At 45.2% G+C, this 18,676-nt stretch overlaps 3 protein-coding genes across 3 annotated transcripts in view; 1 reads left to right on the forward strand and 2 right to left on the reverse strand.

Annotated features, from left to right (window-relative positions):
- The window catches only part of sat2a.1 (spermidine/spermine N1-acetyltransferase family member 2a, tandem duplicate 1), a gene marked incomplete at both ends in the record, with an annotated part of 6,715 nt that extends 6,075 nt beyond the window's left edge, over positions 1 to 640 (reverse strand). Inside the window, one exon of the mRNA XM_079295566.1 lies at positions 578 to 640. Coding sequence (XP_079151692.1) covers positions 578 to 640 — 63 coding nt within the window. The remainder of the gene's footprint in view (positions 1 to 577) is intronic.
- Positions 641 to 11,746: 11,106 nt separating this feature from the next.
- LOC306796624 (uncharacterized protein) lies at positions 11,747 to 16,036 on the forward strand. The gene is made up of 3 exons (XM_079295662.1): positions 11,747 to 11,872; positions 13,485 to 14,219; positions 14,333 to 16,036. The coding sequence occupies exons 1-3, from the start codon at positions 11,860 to 11,862 to the stop codon at positions 14,419 to 14,421; spliced, it is 837 nt and encodes a 278-aa protein (XP_079151788.1). The 5' UTR covers positions 11,747 to 11,859; the 3' UTR covers positions 14,422 to 16,036.
- A 361-nt stretch (positions 16,037 to 16,397) lies between these two features.
- Positions 16,398 to 18,364, reverse strand: LOC306796806 (uncharacterized protein; the record flags this gene model as incomplete). Its single annotated transcript, XM_079295874.1, has 7 exons — positions 18,331 to 18,364; positions 18,012 to 18,083; positions 17,847 to 17,918; positions 17,579 to 17,766; positions 17,145 to 17,395; positions 16,676 to 16,873; positions 16,398 to 16,522 (listed from the first exon to the last, which is right to left on the reverse strand). The coding sequence occupies exons 1-7, from the start codon at positions 18,343 to 18,345 to the stop codon at positions 16,398 to 16,400; spliced, it is 921 nt and encodes a 306-aa protein (XP_079152000.1). The 5' UTR covers positions 18,346 to 18,364.
- Between the last annotated feature and the right edge of the window lie 312 nt (positions 18,365 to 18,676).

Raw genomic sequence — 18,676 nt, forward strand, 5'->3', positions numbered from 1 at the left:
ACCCATACAGCTCAGCATCCGTTGCTGGAAAGGACATGACTTTAAAGGAGCAAGAGGAACTCATTGAACTGAAACAAGATCGTGGTTTAAAGCTAAACTTTGCTGATCTTCCTTTGGACAGTTTTTGGTTAGCTGTTGCCAAGGAGTTCCCCATTCTGGCCAACAAAGCTATTTTGACATTGCTCCCGTTTTCAACCACATATCTGTGTGAGCTGAGCTTCTCAAGCTTGACAGCGATAAAAACTAAAAACAGAGAGCGACTGAGAGCTGTTGAGGAAGAGCTTCGTGTCTGTCTTTCTACCATTCCTGCCAGGATATCCATGTTGTGTTCATCGAAACAGGCCCAAATACATTTAGAAACTATATTATTAACTATATGTATTATATGTACTGTGTTAGTGTCTTTTTGTGTCATTTTGGTTGGTGGTGTGCCCCAGGGTTTTGTAAATGTAAAAAGTGTGCCGCGGCTCAAAAAAGATTGAAAATCACTGCAATAGAGACTTGAGAAGTAGCCATAGGCTGTACTCAATGTCTTCCGAGCCGCATGCTACAGCTGCACCGCAGGTGTCTGGCTCACCATGATCATCCGCGCGATGTCCTTGCAGTCCTCCACGTTGGCTGCACGGATTGAGACGTCCATGTTGTGGTGGGTCAGATGATGGTGGTGGTGATGAGATGCTGACAGTGTGCGGCGGTTCTCCGGTTGGGTACTGTGGATCCGGACGGATGTGCGTAACGGGAACGAAGGACTGTGGAGGTCACCAGTTATATACTCGTCAACACAACCTCCCTTTACGCAGGCTGAGCTGAGCTGAGAGCGCCCCCCGCACAGGAAGGAGGAGACTGGGTTTGTGGGTCTGTTGGACCAGCTCCTCAGAAACCTCCTTGTATGCTTGACAATTTAGCCTAACATTAGATTTTTGTGCAGATGCTGTGCAAGCCTTTCCAGAGGGATTCAAACCATCTCGGGAGTTTTTTTTCACAACTTGGCAACCCCTAAAATGTTCATATTAATATATATTTTTTACTTTTCTATAAAGTATGTTCACTGAAGTATTATAATCATAATAACACAAGTTTTTATTGGTTTGTGCCATTTGTCTAAATAGCTGGTGTCAATCATGGCGTTCCATGAAGAGAAGATACCCCTGACAGACACAAATAAATAAATAATTGTATTCAGTTTAGGTTTTTTTGTTTTACAATTCTATATGTATATATGCATGTGTATATATTGCATATATGTGTGTGTATACATACATATGTGTGTTTATATATGTATACTATGTATAGGTACACAATACATATATTTCAAAGTTTCCCTTTAACTCGACCTCCTGACCTTTGAAATCTCGCTTATTTGCGTCTCTGTGTGAGGAAACGGGAGCGGAACATAAAGTGTTATTGCGCCACACGGAGGTCCGGTGGCTGTCGCGCGGCAAAGTGCTGTCCCGTGTGTATGAGCTCCGAGAGGAACTTAAAGTGTTTCTGACAGACGAGAGGCCCGATTTCTCAAAGCTGCTTGCAAGTGATCAGTGGTGTGCAAAGCTGGCATACCTGGCTGATATATTTCATCATCTGAATGGACTGAACACACGGATGCAAGGCCGAAATGAAAACCTGCTTACAAGCACTGACAAAATGAACGGATTCCGTTTAAAGGTGCAGCTCTGGCAACAACATGTGCAGCGTGGCAACCTTGAGATGTTCCCACTCACCGAGAAACTGCCGGATGGCAACACTGCTGCAATGTGCGAGGTCATTGGCAAACATTTGAAAACTCTGGAGGAGAAGTTGTCATTTTATTTCTCTTCAGCCTTCACAGACCTCTGACTCGACCTCCTGATCTGTCATTGGACCACTGTTTTTTCACATTTTCTTAAGTTTGAAATTAGCTGAGAACATTCATACTGAAGGGAATACACTCCTTTGATTTCCTCATGATAACCTTTACATTGTTGCAAAATTCTTTATTATTCAGTTTGCTCCATCTTTTCGATCCAACCCTTCATTTTTGTGGGGCGTAATACACATTGTCGCCTCTAGGGGGCCCTAGCAAGGTTTTAGACTTTTGGTCTTGTCTCTGTGCAGTTCAGATGAATGTATCCATGTCTGTGGGATCAGTAGCAGATATAATTCACCTCCTCCATTGCAAAAGCTTAAATACGTTGTGTTCAATTGCCGACATTTAATCAATTTTATTGAATTTTCAGTGCATACAAACTCTTGAGTGGAGCTGCTTCAGATCTGCACAGAGTTTGAGTTGCCATTTCTAAACATAAACTGATTAATTGCAGTCACACTGACGCTGATACACTCTCGGCCTCTGCGTGGGACATTGTGTGTGGATGGAGGACCGTTTCCCTCATGTATGATGCATATACATGTGCAGCATACATACGTTGTATTCTTTTTTTAAATTTTTTTATTTATTCCAGGAACGGCAGAATTTCACAAAAGGTGTCGCATACTGGAGAGGTTATATTGAGTTAATACGGCCTGCGGTGACGCACAATGTGGACATGTCATCAAAGTGCGAACTTCGGCGCCAGACAGACAGAAATAACGGCAAGTCCCCACCAACCAGAGAGCTACGTTTGAGGAACTGAGAACGCCTGAGGGAGAGAGGTATGGAGAATAATGATCGCATGACTTCATGAATCTGTCACAATGACCTACGTATATCTGAATATAATTCATATGAAGATACAAGTACCTGTATAGCCTATTTATGTAAGGAATTACCCGTCTGGTGAGGCTTGGAATGACGTCTGTCCTCGTGGAAGCCGGTGAAATGAGTTTCTCTGACTCAAGCATCCAGTTTGAGACATACAAATGTATACTCTCATAAAAAGAGAAGCAGTCCTATCAAAATACCTCATCCATGACCTCACTCTCTGAGATCAGCTGCTAAACGATGAGTCAACTCGTACCCCGCCCACGGCCTCAGGGCGAAGGTAACGCTCATAAAAGCTCCTCTGAGCATCGTTATGTCATTATTAGTCTATGTTGTTTGTTGGCACGTCTTAAAACAGCCATGAATTATTATATAATCTGCAGATGAAATTGAACAGGTTGTACACTTTGTCTATTGTCTACAGATAAACAGGAAACATGGGGTTACAAGTTGGTGTTGATGTGGTGATCAGCAAATGCGTCTTGTACCTGGAGGCCCCGGAGTCTGGTTTGAACGAATAAGTGATGAAGGATTCAGCCGTCAAATATCTCTGAGTTGATGTTTAACGTCTGGAGTTACAAATAACAAGCTATAGGTCTGACCTTTACCCGGTTATATGTATATATATATATGTATATGTGTGTGTTTATTCTAAACAAATCACAGTATAAATGGAGGACTGTGAGCTTGAGGCTAAAAATACATTTATGAGAGATTTTTCACAGTACACGGCATTCTGTGGAGGAAATGAACAGGGAAAAGGGGGATTTTGCTGGGCTGGCTTCGACTGCCCTGCAGCCAGCTTTCTCCTGAAAAAAAATCAGGCTGGGTGCGCGCGCGTGTGTGTGGCTATTAATAGCTGCAGCAGGACGGCGGGGCTCTTGAAGACTGACTAATGGCCCCTTTCATACGAGGCAAGCAGAAAAAAAAGCTTTGCCACCGTTTTCATCAGCCAAGCCTCTCCGGAGCTGCCGATGACGTGCGTGAGACAGTTTTTACAGACGCACTGGAGGACGACTGTGAGTAAGAGAGAGCGGGGCCTCACACGCTGGTATTCACGTCAGACAAATGCTGCAAAAACCCTGAGATACTAATGGCCGGTGTAAAAAGTAAAGGGCGCGTTCAGGTTTTGCGTGGGTTCTGTGATCTTTGGGGGAGTGTTATTGGGACACAATCTTCCCTTTAGTGAGTGTGTCTGATGGAGGAAGATTGGAAACGCCTGATGGTCCCAGGTTGCATCACCGATGATGCGCCATATGCACCTCAATGTCAAAAAATATCCACTCTTTACTCTTTATAACAATAGTTCAACATCCGAACGATACGCTCACTCGCTTTTTTGCTGAGGGCGAGATGAGAAGATCGACTTCAGCGACCAGCTTTATTAGCTTAGCATATAGCATTAAGACGAGCAGAAACAAAAGACACTTTATATCTTGTTTGTTGAATCCGTACTGCCTTTTGTTGGAGGGTTATGATGTTTCAGACGAGGCTCCACTTTGTTTGTTTTGTACGGAGCTGTAGATACCCAGAGAAATGCATTCTGGGGCTTTTACGTTTTTTGCACCAGCTGCTCAAAAGAAGCGCCGCAGTCGTCAATCTCGAGCTTTTACAAGGGGGAGGCAACCTTTTAACATGAACGAGGTCATAGTCACCTCAGACCTGCATGTTATTTATTTGCTCCAGAGACCTTTGAAGAACGGATTTAGTGCAGCAACTAAATATTGTTGTTATAGACAGTATTACGTCTGCGATGCACTAAAAACAGTAAAATCGTGTATTCAGCCCTAATGAATAGACCCCTTATTGCGTAACACTGACATTATTCACACCTAAAAATAGATTTTTTTTAAAAGACGGCATTCTGTGCGCCAACGTTAGAGGGTACATTTGGAAAAAGAACTTCACAGCCAAGTTCTGTTAGCGTCATAAAACAACCAATGTGCAAAAGGGAATCTGAAACTCTAGTAAAACTCGCCGGTAGTCTGGTGACATTAGGAGAAAACGCTGTTTGTCTGATGAACATAAGAGTGTGAAGTGTTTACTGCGAAAGTATTTCATTCAAATCCATCATTTTTGCCCTGGCTACTTTTGATCTTGTCAAGCTATTGTTTCTCTGTTGAGAAAGTTGTTCCAGTACACCGCTGTAGGGATTCAGTGCCGGATAAATTGGTCTCCTTCAGGGTTTGGACAGGAAGCCACCTCCTCTTCCTGTTTAGTCTAGATTCTGATTGGTCCCTGGGCTCCAGAGCATTTCCACAACAAAACAGTCAACGCCACATTTATCACTTTCTACAAAGTGGCAAAAAAAAGGGACTGGAATACAGTCAAAACAAAAGAGGAATCGCTGCTGACATCTCCCACCCTCAGCTTCCATAAACTCCATTTTTGGACATGATTTTGCTTTCAAAATAAGTGCCCTCGATAATTATCTACTGCACCAAATGAGTGCACATGAATACAAAGCACAGCGCATACGATAAGAGCGTTTCAAGTAGCCCAAGGCCTTTTGTTTTAACTTATCATGAATCGCTCACCCTGGGAGTACAGTGGCCACGAGAGAAAACATTCAACTCGCATGATTTGTATGTATTATAGGACAGCGGTGTCAAACCATAGACAGAGGAAATAGGAGCTGGTCCTCTTTTTTTCTTGGAAAACCCAACACTCTGTTCACACTTTTTGAAAAAAAGACATTTTCCACCTGCAAGAACAGTGTTGTGACACGTAGCCTGTACATACGCATGTGGGATCTATGATAGCGTATCCAGCATAGGGGCCTGCTACTCTTATTATAGCAGTGCATTTTATTGAAAAATGGGAATTAATGACTCAAGTTGGCCTGATCGGACCCTGTAGTGGGCCAGTTCTGGCCCTCGGGCCGTAAATTTGACACCCCTGTTCCACGATGTTCCACAATTGGTTCGTCTCTCTTTGACATAAATAGTTTCCTGCTGCAAATGGATTCATTAATCACGTATTTGTAAGGTATTATCTGAATTACTTTAGAAGGTGGAAGTAAGCCTCATGATTTAAGGAATCCCCCCCCCCCCCCCAGACAAACACTTCCTCCTGTCTGGACTGCTCATGTTATTACACTTAAACCTCAACCAGTTAGCTCATCCTGCTAAAGGAAGAAAAAAAAAGGACAGGAAATTAGCTCATCAGTTGACTGACGCAACCCTCGTGCAAAGATAACGAGAGGAGCAAGAAGCAGACGCGGTGTCATTCCCGCTGCTCCATTAACCTTATAAGGACATCTGCAGCCGCTCGTCAGGCTGGCAGAAGCTGCTTTTTGTTTTCTGTTTTTTATTTTCTTTGGTTCGACATGCCGCTCATCTGAGTCATGTGATTCCTGTGAAGGCAGGTCAATCGGCCACTCACCCTGGGACTTTGGCCAAGGGGGGCGGGCGTGACATGCGGTAATAAATTAAACAATAACACTTCAGGTACGGTTTTCGGGTAAAGATAAATAGGCCGCTAGCTTTCCCGTAAGGAAAAGACAGAAGTTTCTCAGCCTGGCGCTGCTCCATGGCAGTGTCCAGTTAATCGTTCACAGAAGAGGCACACTTCACTTTCTGTAAACTACTGGCAAAGTTCCCATCTGTTGCTTTCAATCTGGGATTAATGACTTTCACAACTCAAATAAAAAAGTCCTCATATTTCTAAACCACTGATAACACCTCCAGCTTCCCTTTCTGACCCCAGGTCTGCAGTTGATACATTCACTGTCCAGTTTCAGCCTTGAGGGCAGGTGGAAACCGAGGTCCGCAGAGTTTACAGACAATACCGATTTACGTCTAGAGCCGTTGCTACTGCAAACATTTTCTGCTTTTGAATGGTTTTGAAATTTTCCTACAAGCCTTAGTTCTTCCCCGCAAAAGTTAAGCTGTCTTGCGTATTTGCACACAAGTAAGCACACAGATTAGCACTTCCGCATGTAGACCTTTTTAAACATTGAAACATAAAAATTCTAAATACGTCTCAGTTTGTTTGTTGTTGCTGATATCAGCAGCTGACGGGAGGTTAAATCAGAGTCAGGCAGTTCCCAAGCAACAACTACACTGAAAGGCTAAATAGAAATACATGTAGAAACAACAGTTTAAAGCCCTGCTAGCAGCTCTGTGAGGCCTCAGCTGTGCTTTGAGTCTAAACGCTAACGTTAGCATGCTAACATGCTCACTCCAACAGTGTTAATATTCTGTTGTTTAGCATGTACAATGTTAACCATGTTCAACTTCGTAGTTTAGCATACTAGCATGCTAATATTATGGATGTTTTGCGATTAATCGCGATTAATCGCATTGTTATGGCAAAGTTCAATAATGAATTCAAAAGTAGTGTATTGCGCACTTTTATTTTAAAAGTACTGCTATATGAACAAAAGGGCAATAACATTTGGTTCACGAGATGCAGGCAGCATGTTTTATACTTAATGTGAATATAATTCATACTTTGTTGGCATCTTATTCTGAAAACCGGATGTTCGTCTGAAGGAACCGGATGTTGTCCCACGTTAATCTTTCCGCTAACTTTCAAAGTCCTTCGCTCGCTCCCGATCTGTGCCGTTTAAATGCATTTACCGTGAATTTCAGCATATAGGTGCACTCAAATGACTGACTATAGGATGTTTGCTGGCTTTTATCCCACTGCTCTTGTCATCCTCTTGTTGTTATGTCTATGTATTGTCTCTTGTCTTTCAATAAAAAAAAAATGAATTGTGATAAATTTAAAAAATGCGTTAACGCGCAATAAAATAATTGTCGGCATCAATTAATGAATGCTTTAACGCGAAATTAACGCGTTAACTTGCCCAGCACTAATTATGATACATCGTCTCTGTGGCCTTCAGCTAGCACCGTCTTATGCTCGTGTAACATCGTTGAAAAGGTTCAGGTTAAATCCCGCTAAATGGGGAAACTACGCCACCTGCTGTTGTAAAGCTGTACCTGCACTGAATAGCAGACGCAAAGGACTATGGGTAATCCTCAACGCAACTACATCTCACAGAGGTTACACTCGCGGACAGCAAACAATAAACAAACAAAGAGCGTTAGATCCCTGAATTTTCCACAAAAACAGCAGCTTGTGAAATGCACGTAGCGTATCTAAACTCCAAACACATAGAAGCACATAAGCAACATCCTGAGGAAATCGCCTCTCCTTTAAAGCGTAACTGTAACGAGACATCAAAGCTTGGACTGCAGGGGGAAAAAGTTGGATGTGTGTGAGATTATGTAGGTTTTCAAGTGTGCAAGAAAGCTTCTATTAAGACGTAAAACCTCGCAGACTATGACTAAGAATTCACGCTTCATTTCAATGTTATCAAATGTAGGAGCCACCCAGTTCTGGTATGTCTTTAGGGATTTCCTCAGATTTGATTCCTTTGAATTTAGGCAAATAACAGGAAAACCTGACTATTGAGGCCAGCAGATACAATGAGCCCCCACCGACGACTTCTCGTCTGAGTGACCGAGCCATTTCCTTCTGTGAAACCAGAGGCCCGCTGTACTTGTTAGAGGAGGTGTAGCCATGGGAGTGGGTGAAGACTTGGATTTACATGACTGAATATGGTCACTTTCACTGGAGGGGCAGCTATTGTCACTTGAGTGGGTCAATCACATGAAAACATATAAAGTGGGATTAGTTATTTACACTCACTGTTTCACAAGAATAGTAACATATTCACCTGTTTTATTTATACTCTTTATACCACCAGTTATGTCATATTTCCGACACTGATGACTGGAACAAAAATCAGAACACATATCCACTCAAGGTTGACAGATGCCTCTGCTGCCAATACAAGACTTGAATTGGACTTTTTAACACACTTGTCATACCATACATGGACAAAAGAAACGGCAACTCCTATCGTGTTCTCTGTTGTCGTTCATAATTGAGAACAGCGCAGAGTCACCCATACATCCAGTTACCGTTCCTGTTTTTCATATCTCCGCGCCTCATCCGACTTCCCCGTACAGGTAGACGCTGTGCTGGAACAGGTGTGTTTGGCATTCGAGTAAATAACAACAAAAGCTGGTGTGACCAGATATGAGGTCGGCAGGATTATGTAACAGTCATTTCTCAACTTCTGACTTTGATGCTATTTCTTTATTCTCTTTCTTTTGACTCAGCGAGAATGTTTCATTTAAGAAAGATAAGCAGCAATAACTATAACGTACAAGACAAACCAGTAACATAAGACATGCTACAACATCAGAATTAAACAAAAATGCAATTGTTAAATCTTGAAAAAAATAGTGAGTGCAATCATGGCACTTTACAACAACCACTTGTAAAAATAAGTAAAACCAATAATGAGGCTAAAGGACCCTAAAACGTTGGTAGCCAGATAGTTTGTTTTAAATATTTGCTCCCAAAATGTGCTGTAAAAAAACTATTCTTCATTTATTTATTTGATATTTTTTCTTTGTCTGTGGGGAAACATATTCTGGGTTTTGTATACATTTGTTCAGCACGTATTTTAACGAGACTATAAGACTTGCTAGCAGTTCTGTGCGGCTGTACTTATTAGCACAGTGGCACTTCTACAGCTAAATGCTAACGTCAACATGCTAACGTACTCACAGGGACAATGCTAACGTGCAATAATAGTAAAAAACGTTCACCATCTGAGTTTAGTCTGTTAGCATGCTAACATCTGCTACTTAGCACTAAACACAAAGTCCAGCTCACAGTTATGGTTTTGTTTTCACGCTTATAGCGACGTAGCTAAAACGTGATTGACAGCTCCGGTGACAATCACATTGTGTACGAAGTTCATGGCGTTCAAAGCACCGGTTGTAATGTTGGCAGGGACAGATTGTGATGTTCTTTTTGCTTCGATAGGACTCTGATAGTAAACCGTAACGCTGCCTTCGACAGACACATTGATATTTGATTTACAGCAGTTTGGAAAAAAGGGAACTGGTTATAAAACATTTCTGCCACGGATGGGTGGGAGCTGCTAGAGACAATTGACTTCCTAAATTGCATGTGTTTGCCCTGCTTCCAGCAATGTTACACCCCAGTTCAACTGGATCAGAGGACACAACCCCACGAATACGATGGTGACTGTTGCAAGTGAACCAGATAACTCAGCAAACCTGCAACGCCCCTGGTCTTTACTGTGAATTAAAAGCTAATCTCTTCACCCAACGCTTCAGTTTCTCTCTCTCTCTCTCCGCGACTAGCTCCTGTCTTTTAAAGCTTCCTCGAAATCCTCAAATTTCCTTCCAGCTTAACTGTGTTGACTTTGACTGTTCAAGGAGCTGCTTTTATCATGAGGTGTTGCTTTCTTCCCGTTGTCCTGCTCACTGCCTCTTGCAAAAACCTTATGGTGGCAATAGGAAAAGTCTTTGGGATACATTGTCTGGGCACCATAAATGTACCACATCTCCCATCAATCCATCCACGAGTACATAGAGTCTCTGTAGCATAATACCATTTTGCCAAACAACCAAATAGGGCTGAGAAACACGAGGTACATTGGCTGTTGCTTTCGATAAACAGTGAAAGCTTTAAGGGGGATTGAACCAGTAAAGCTCAAGAGCTGCAGCTGCACTCCCGCCTCTGCTACGGTTCGGATGCTGACTCTGTCTGCGTTGCCCGTTGTGAGATGCGTAGAGGAGGGCTGGTCCCCGTCTGAGATGGTCCATTATGTCACCGGTGCCCCAAGAACAGCTCCAGTGTGTCCTTACAGGCACTGAGGCGAGTGTGACGTTCAGAACTTAACTGTTGTTGGGCCAAACCCAGAAGAAACAGGGGCCCTACTGTTTCCCTACATCAGGCACACCCAACACCCACCCACACACACACACACACACACACACACACACACACACAGACGCAGGCACACATGGAACCGTTTAAGGTTTTCCCTTCTGCCACTGTTCAAAATGCCCCCAGAATAAACACTTGAAGCAGATCTGAACCAGTGAGGCCAGTGATCCCCATTAGAGACGGGCTGTGACGCAATGTGAAGGTAATGAAAGGTACTGGGTTTCAGATGTTTCCTCACCCTCGTTTTGTACTTGTACTTGAAGTAAGTAATGTGAACCCTTCAGTCGGCAAAGCACAGCGTCACGGGCTTGTGAATGTCATTAAAAGCCGACATATGTAAGGTTCTATTCAAATTAATTCAGACGAAGCTTTTCAATTCGTGCTGACATTATTTGTCGATTAATACGTTGATTGATTGATTGACTGAGAATTGAATAATATTTTTGATAATCTGTTACAAGTGTCAGTTAGTTTAAAAAAAACAACTAAATAGGCTCTCAGTTTAAAAAAGAATGTTGATTGGATAAAACAAGACATTTGATATCAGCTTGGGGAAATTCTCGGATATTTCGATAGACTAAATAATTAAATGACTTTAAATGCTTTATTGCAACTCTACTCTCAATTAAAATCGTACTGATGGATTAATCGCCTTGTACACAAGAGCATTTACCAGTATTTATTTTCACATGCTAAATGGCATCATAACATTCTTCAAACAACCCACAGAACTTTTATTTTTAATTCTAGTCAAAAGCCCAACATTTCCAAAACAATACAGAATATCTCAGGCTGAATATTTTGGTGAAATTTGTACATGTTGCACAAGCCACCTGGAACATGTCCATGTAAAGAAACAATACGGAGTCCAGGGTTTGAATAGTGTAAACATCATATTTGCTTCCACGGAGAGCAGAACCAGCATTTATAATACTCATATAATACTCTCACACAGTGGGACATGTGTTGACAAGCTTAAACATGCTGCAGGTAACATTCACTGGAATAATCACGTGATTATGTAAATAAACGAGGTATGGCATAAATCTTGCAGAAAACACCGGTGCCAGTAAAAGATAACATGTTTGTCCATTGTTGTAAATCTCTCTTCGATTGTAAATCGTCACCTCGTGCTCGTGTGACGCGCTCGCGCCTACGCGGTTTTAAGACGCTTGTCCCGCGAGCGCTCTGATTCACTCAACTCATAAACGTTGGCGACCAGGCAGAGGAGAGCATGATCCACTCTGCACATGAGCTGTCGTCTCTCCCCGATACCGAAAGCGCGGTTGATCGATTTATTCTTAAATTAATTGAAAGCAGACTTCCTGACCAGCGTGTTTAAAGCAAACATCCCGAAACTCTGCTGTTCACCTGAGACGCACGAGGACTTCGTTTGCATGAAACTGTCAGGTAGGACACATTTTTACAAAAGTACAAAGGATAATTTCAGTAGCAATATAACGACAGTGATGGTACTTTAATCATTGTTTCTGTCATGTTGTTAACATGCGCGCACCATGTGTTACTGCTTTCTGGCAGTATTGCAGTAGACTCTCCGGAGTTCGCCGAACCACGCGCTAAAATCTGCCAATTTGAAGTTATCTCGCTTATTTCGGAGACTATTCGTGGCACCGCATGTTTATTTAGCTGTGTAGGTAATCACTAGGTTTCATTGGTAAATTCGGCATGCAAGGAAGTGGAACATAAATGAAAGAAAAGTAGTAAAAGCAGTAAAAAAGAGTTTGTGTCTTCATCAGTTTTATTTTTCAGTTGAGATGAACCAAAACAAATGTTTGATCCAAGTTCTACCTTGTATGGTGAATCAGTCTGTAGGCTGGATTTGTATATTTGCAACACATTTAGAATAAAGTTTGGGGTTATTTGATGTTTTAAGTTTAAAAACGAGCAGACATATTCTGTCCACTTCCAAAGTGACTTCCTTCTACAGCTACAGGATGGACTGTTTGGATACCAAACCGCTTCGCACGTGCCAGGTTGAGTTATTCCGATGTGTTTTACATTGTTTATTTAAGAGCTTAGCCATGTGTCCGGTGACAGGGGAAGTCAGTGTTGTACAGTAGCCTTGGGTTAATGCAAATATGTAGCTGTGTGTGTTAAGTGAACGTGTACATGTGTGTAACCCACACGTGTAACTGCATGTGTGCATGCCATAGGGTCGGCCGAGGGTCTCGCTCAACTTGCATCTCCTCTTGTGCTGTGACACACTCGCAAAAGCATGCCATTGTTTGTCGGAGAAATATTGTTTTCGGGTGTGTGTGGGGTGTGGATGCAAAGCGGTTTCCTGCACGGGGGGGGGGGGGGGTTGACTAACAATGGCCGCCACCTCGGGAACAGTCGGTGGTTCTCTCGGCAAACTCACTTCTGAGGCGCACGTTGAAAGAATGTCCAAGGAAAGAGAGAGGGGGGGAAAAACTAAAGTTTGAACACAATGGAGAGCAGGCAGCGCTGTGGGTCGGTAGGATGGGAGACAATGGGAGGCCAGATGTGGACGTTGCATAACACTTGTGTTTGTGAGGTCACACAGACCTTCATGTCGGTGCATTTGAGCTTAAAGAGGGCTCTGTACCTGTGATTATCAGCGTGAGTAACCCTCCATTTAATCTCCTCAGTGTGTCTCTTAAGGGACACACGGCTGTGAGGACCAAGCCCAGAGCCAGAGTCAATATTTAATGGCTGCTGTCTGTGGTGAATGAATGTTTCTCACTCGTGCGTCACATCGGTGACTGATCCTGTTTGGTGGCCTTTTTTTGTTTTTCCATGCTGCAGTACAAGTTGTGCTGACTGCGTGTGTATTCAAAGAGTCGTAAGCGTGAGTTTGGACAAGAGCTGTAACACCCGAAGAGTTGCTTAATACCAAACAAAACCCCGTGTCAAAACGATCCATTTCAAGGATTCACCCTCGCCGTTCCCTTTAGTCAAGTGTGAACAAAGCTTTAGCATCTGTCCCGCTCAATTATTCATTCATCTGCTGACGTCACCGTCTTTGTCTCCCTCATTTCAGATGAAAGCAGTGGATGCAACTCCGCTCCCTTTATAGAAGAAAGGTGGACGAGTGGGACAGCGTCTGAAGAGGACCAGCTGAGCACCGGCGGAAGCGCCTCGGCTACAACTCCCTCCAAACAGAGCCTGACGCGCACCATGTCCCTCAGCACGCTGCACCTCATGCAGACTCTTAAGAACTCCCCCGCCGCGCTGCGTCGCCGCTTTCGCCGCGACCGCACCGAGTCCCTGTCCCACGGTGACCCTCTCTTCAAGGTCCACTACCTGGGCATGGAGAAGATCTTCTCCCTGGACCGAGAGCAGGCCCAGGACGCAATCAGCCGCTTGCTGGAGGGCGTCGCCAACGGCAAGAAGCTGAGCAAAGACCACGCCCTGGTGGTGCGGCCGAGGTACGTGGAGGTCAAGGAGCTGAGCACGGGCCGGCAGCTCACCAAGACGTACCTGCAGGACATCGCGTACTGCGCCGCCGACGCCACCCGGCCCAACGTCTTCCTGTACATCTGCAAGCACCAGGGGCAGCAGCTGCAGTGTCGGGTGTTCTGGTGCAGCCGGGCGGAGCGGGCGCGGGACATGACGGCCTGCCTGGCGCACTCCTTCCAGCGGGCGCTGAGCGACTGGCAGCAGGACGTCCCGGCCGCGCTGCAGCCGGGGGAGGCGAAGGGGAAGCGGGCGGAGGAGGAGGAGTCGTCGCCCGCCATCGCGAAGAGCTCCACGCTGCCTGCCGGTCTGGGAAAAGGTGAGGCGTAACAGCGACTGCTCTCTTGTCCGTTCATAATGAACTGTTAAACACCGGTGTTCACTTTTCATCTGCAGCTGACTCATCTCCCGATGCGTCTTTCTCTTTTCTAGTTCGCTGGAAGAAGAGAAGCTGCTCCGTGTCTCGCAGCCCCCTCAGAGCCATCACCAGGAGAGGGTCTGCCTCTGACAGCTGGAGCTGAACCCCCGCTTTAACCCTTCGAACTTTAACCACGTTAAACTGACGCCCAGCTCCGGGAAATGGGGGGAAAGTCCATAAATGGATGTATGAGGACTGGATGTTGCCTTAATCAGTGAGCATATGGACCTGAAGGTTTGCAGCGAAGTCTAATGTAGAACAGAACGCTGTTGACGGCTATGTGAGGACTTGTGACTGGTTCCAAGCCATTCGAGGACGGGACTGGTTCCTTTCTGTGGCTCCTTCTTTCTTTTTTTTTTTTTTGGTTTGCTTTGTTTGTTTTAAGTCGTCTACTTGACACTTTAGCCGCGGAGGAGTTTTTCCTGTTGGAAAGAGACGATTAAAACAAGGATAGCAGCTGTCGGCCAAATGATCCACAGATGACAACCAAAAACTGGGAAAAAGATGACGACAGCTTTTATTATTTAAGGCGGATTTTTATTTAACTGACATTTATGACAGGTCATGATGATTTCATTTTATTGTTGTTGTTGTTAACCCTTTGGCACTGGTATGTTTCTCTTTTATTCTGGAATCGCTGTGAGAGTTTTGGCCGAGATGACGTCGATGTCGAGACAGAAAAATGCAGGCACGTCATTTCAAACGTGACGTAAACGTCATCATAGTCCGTAATGCACATTATGCAGTTAGTCAGTGTTGAGCACTTTCTGTAAAATATGACATCTGAACACATCAGTTTAATTCCTGCTCAAGAAATCCAGTTTTATCGTTTCTTACAGTTTTAAGAAGTCAGTAGAAGCAGCACCTGCATCATAAAAAGAACCCCAAGCAGAACCTGCACGGTCAACAAAATCCTCCCTGTACGCACCACAGCCCCCCCCCCCCCCCCAAAACAACAGATCCCGACTGTCTACTGCGATGAATTAATTGCATTTATGTGGGGAAAAGCACACTCGGCCATGACTTGCGGGTTTGTTTGTGTCCGAACACTGGGAACGCTGTGTTCCCATGCGGCGCCTCTGTGGGGGAATGCTCGGCCGTGCACCTGCATTCCAAATGGGGGGGGGGGGGGGATTTGAGAAATGTCCAGCCATGACTTTTGCATATTGAGCAGCCTCGTCAGTTGATGCTACACTGTGCTTTTCACGCCTCGGCGGTGATGTGTGCCGTGTTGCGCGACATGATGGTGCTTTCTGTCTTGTGGGTTCACAGATGAGACTTCAGGATTCGTGGTGTCATTTTGTGCTTTCTGACCAAAACTAAGCTAGCGATGTCGCCTTGTTCTTTTCAACAGAACGGGTGTTTTTGACTGATGTGCCGCGAGGTTTTTATCCGTTCATTTTAACACGTTGCACTCCCCCGCTCTCGGAACATGGGGGTTAAAGTGCCTGCTCCAAGGTGTATTTTATCGGTGTACTGTTTCTATGTCATTGTGCATATTTAATTAAATGTGTATTTTAAGAAATAAAACTTTTTATACAACATTTTTTTTTGTCCGTACATGTTTGTTCTCTCGCCGCTGGAACTTTCGAGAGGACAAATATTTAACCAGCTTTAACTTCTGCAGCTTTGACCCTGATGAATGATTCCGGTTCGCTCAACTTTTAAAATGTTATATTTGGCCTGAAGCCGTTAAGTGTGTGTGTGTGTGTGTGTGGGGGGGGGGGGGGGTGCAGGATTGAAGGGTTTTGGGGGTGTCGGGTCATGACATTCAGAGAGGTCCTGGGATGTTTAATCTCAGTCATGCGACTCATTTCCCAGGGTTATTTCTCCCGGTGTTTTCACATTTCCAACAACTCTGGTACATGTGACGACCTCCCAACTGTAGTAAAGACACACATGCGGCCGGACTGTGTAGCCTTGAAAGAAACCGGTTTGTTCAGTGTGTCCGCCACACGAGAGAACGAGAGCGACCTCGCACCGCAAACGCACAATAAATCACCTAAATATGTCACACATTTGACCCCATTTGCACTAGAAGTCAGTCAAAGTGCACAGATGACGTCTCATCGATTCCAATCACTCCTCTGAAGAAGAGGCCTGCGCTGGGGGGCTGCCGGCCCCCCCGGAGCTCTCTCTGTGTCGCTGTAACTCCAGCAGGGACTGGACGTGCAGACGCCTCAGAGGCTTCACCTCCTCCACCACTGAAAGGACAAAACTATTGTCAAAGAAAATCCCTGGTAATTACTTTTTCTTTTTGTTATGTAGCTAAACAGCATCACCTGCTGGCTTCAACAATGGCGTTTTGTTCAAATCAAACGATCTGCTGTACTTGTGGCTTTTCCGAGGTGTCCTACCTTTGTCGTAGTGCAACTCGTCCCGGTTCCCGTAAACCACGTACACGTCCAGGAAGTTGAGGAGCGCGCCCGTGACGAGGAAGCGGTCGGGGAGGGGAAGGCTTGTGACGTAGCGCGTGTCTAGGGCGAAGGGGTTGGAGGGCGAGGGAACGGTGCACAGACACACCAGCTCGCTGATCACGTCCCACACGCGAATACCTGCAAATCACAACAGCAGAAAACACGAGACCGAAATGCTTCTTCCTTCAAATTGCAATCAACACATGTAAAAGTCTAGCAGAGTGTAATCTTTCTAAAGTAAAGCGCCTGGAGCTTTTTTCCACAAACCTAACCCACACCAAACGGTCGTCTCTAAGAAGGTTAAACATCTGTGTCTGATTTCAGCTCATGGAAAAATCTCGCAATTATCGAATCTGTGCAGTGAACCGAAAGCCCTCTCGTGTTTGGATTCCTCGCATTGTTTCCATACCTCGCGTCTGCCAGTCGGCGATGGACTTGAGTTTCATGGGCGTGTCCTTGACCATCGAATCGGTGCCTCCGATGTTGACCAGGCGCTCGTGGTTGGAGCGTATCCACGCGTAGGGGCGCCCGTACTTGACGTAGCCGGCCAGTAAAAACAGAGTGCAGTTCACCTCCTGTTGTGGGGGACAAAGTGGAGCGACCGCGATCTCTCTTTCACTGGGAGAGGCTGGGAGGAGATGCTCCTCACTGCTGGGCTCCCTGAGGACAGAGAGACCAGTGTGTTGGTGTCTTAACTGTTCTGTTTTTGGGGGTGATGCACCAAAGGATGTCCATCAAGATGCTGCCAACATATAAGCCTGTTGCCCAATTTCAAGTTTCTAAAACATCCCAAATACTAAACACACTGACATGTTTCTTTCCCCCCTCAGACACTCTCATCACCTGACAGTCTGTGGCTGCGTCTTGGTGTGTGCGCGCGGCGGCGGAGGGTCTCGCGGGCCCGGAGGCTCCCCGGGCAGGGGAGAGCTGCCCCGGCTGTCCAGGCTGGGGGAGCTGCTGCTGGGGGAGACATCGCTGCTGGAGGAGGAGGAGGAGGCTCTGGAGACCACAAAGCCGGGGGAGCGCCAACCCTGCAGGACAGGACAGGTGGTAAGAGGGGTGATGATATTATGATAAATACTAAAATGTGTTTTCTTTTCCAGAAACTAACCAGATCCTCATTAACAACTGTCAGCAGCAACTCCTCTTTCCCTCTCAGCCAAGGCTGGAAGTATTTAAAGCCCTGCAACACAAATGAGTTCATAGTTTAATGGTAGTTTTAACAGTTCGACAGTTAACTTTGCGTTTATTCATCTCTATGTGAGCGTGCACTGACCTGTAATGATCCAAGTAAAGCCAGGTCACTGAGGAAGTGCTGCAGCTTCCTCCTCTGCTCCCTCTCGCGTTTCTGTTTACACACAGAGGACGTGAAGGGCAACACACACATTAGCGCCAAAGCTCAACCCTCCCATCATCAGCACCCTTTTCCCGGTCTAGTATCCTAGCAACGGCGCCTCCTCGCAGCATCCAGCGTCTATAAAGACTCCCGATAGGCCGATTGGACGATGCAGAGTTTAGTAATGCATCAGGCAGACAAATATCATGAAAAGCCTGCAGCTGATAAAAGAGCACGTTATGAAAGAAACCGAACTCACGCTGCCGCTGCTCATCTTGTACCAAATTGCAAATGTGTCCTCCACAGGCGACCATGGCGTGTTGTATTCTAACACCTTACATGTTGTTGGGCATGATTCATATATTAGCTGCTCCGGTGATGCCGTGCTTATGCACAGTCACACAGACGGGTGTTGCCTCCTCGACGTTCACCGTCGCAGCATGAAGTCGGTTTGGTGATGGGGACGTGAGGCCCCTAGTGGCCATGTTGGAGGACTGCAGGTTGAAGCTGCAATCTGGCAGGGAGACGCACCAGGCATTGTTTTCATCACTGAACAATTTGGGATTTTGGCTATTATGTCTTATTTCAGACTAGTGGAAAGAAAG

This window comes from Melanostigma gelatinosum, assembly GCF_949748355.1.
Source record: "Melanostigma gelatinosum genome assembly, chromosome: 23".
Lineage (NCBI taxonomy): Eukaryota > Metazoa > Chordata > Actinopteri > Perciformes > Zoarcidae > Melanostigma > Melanostigma gelatinosum.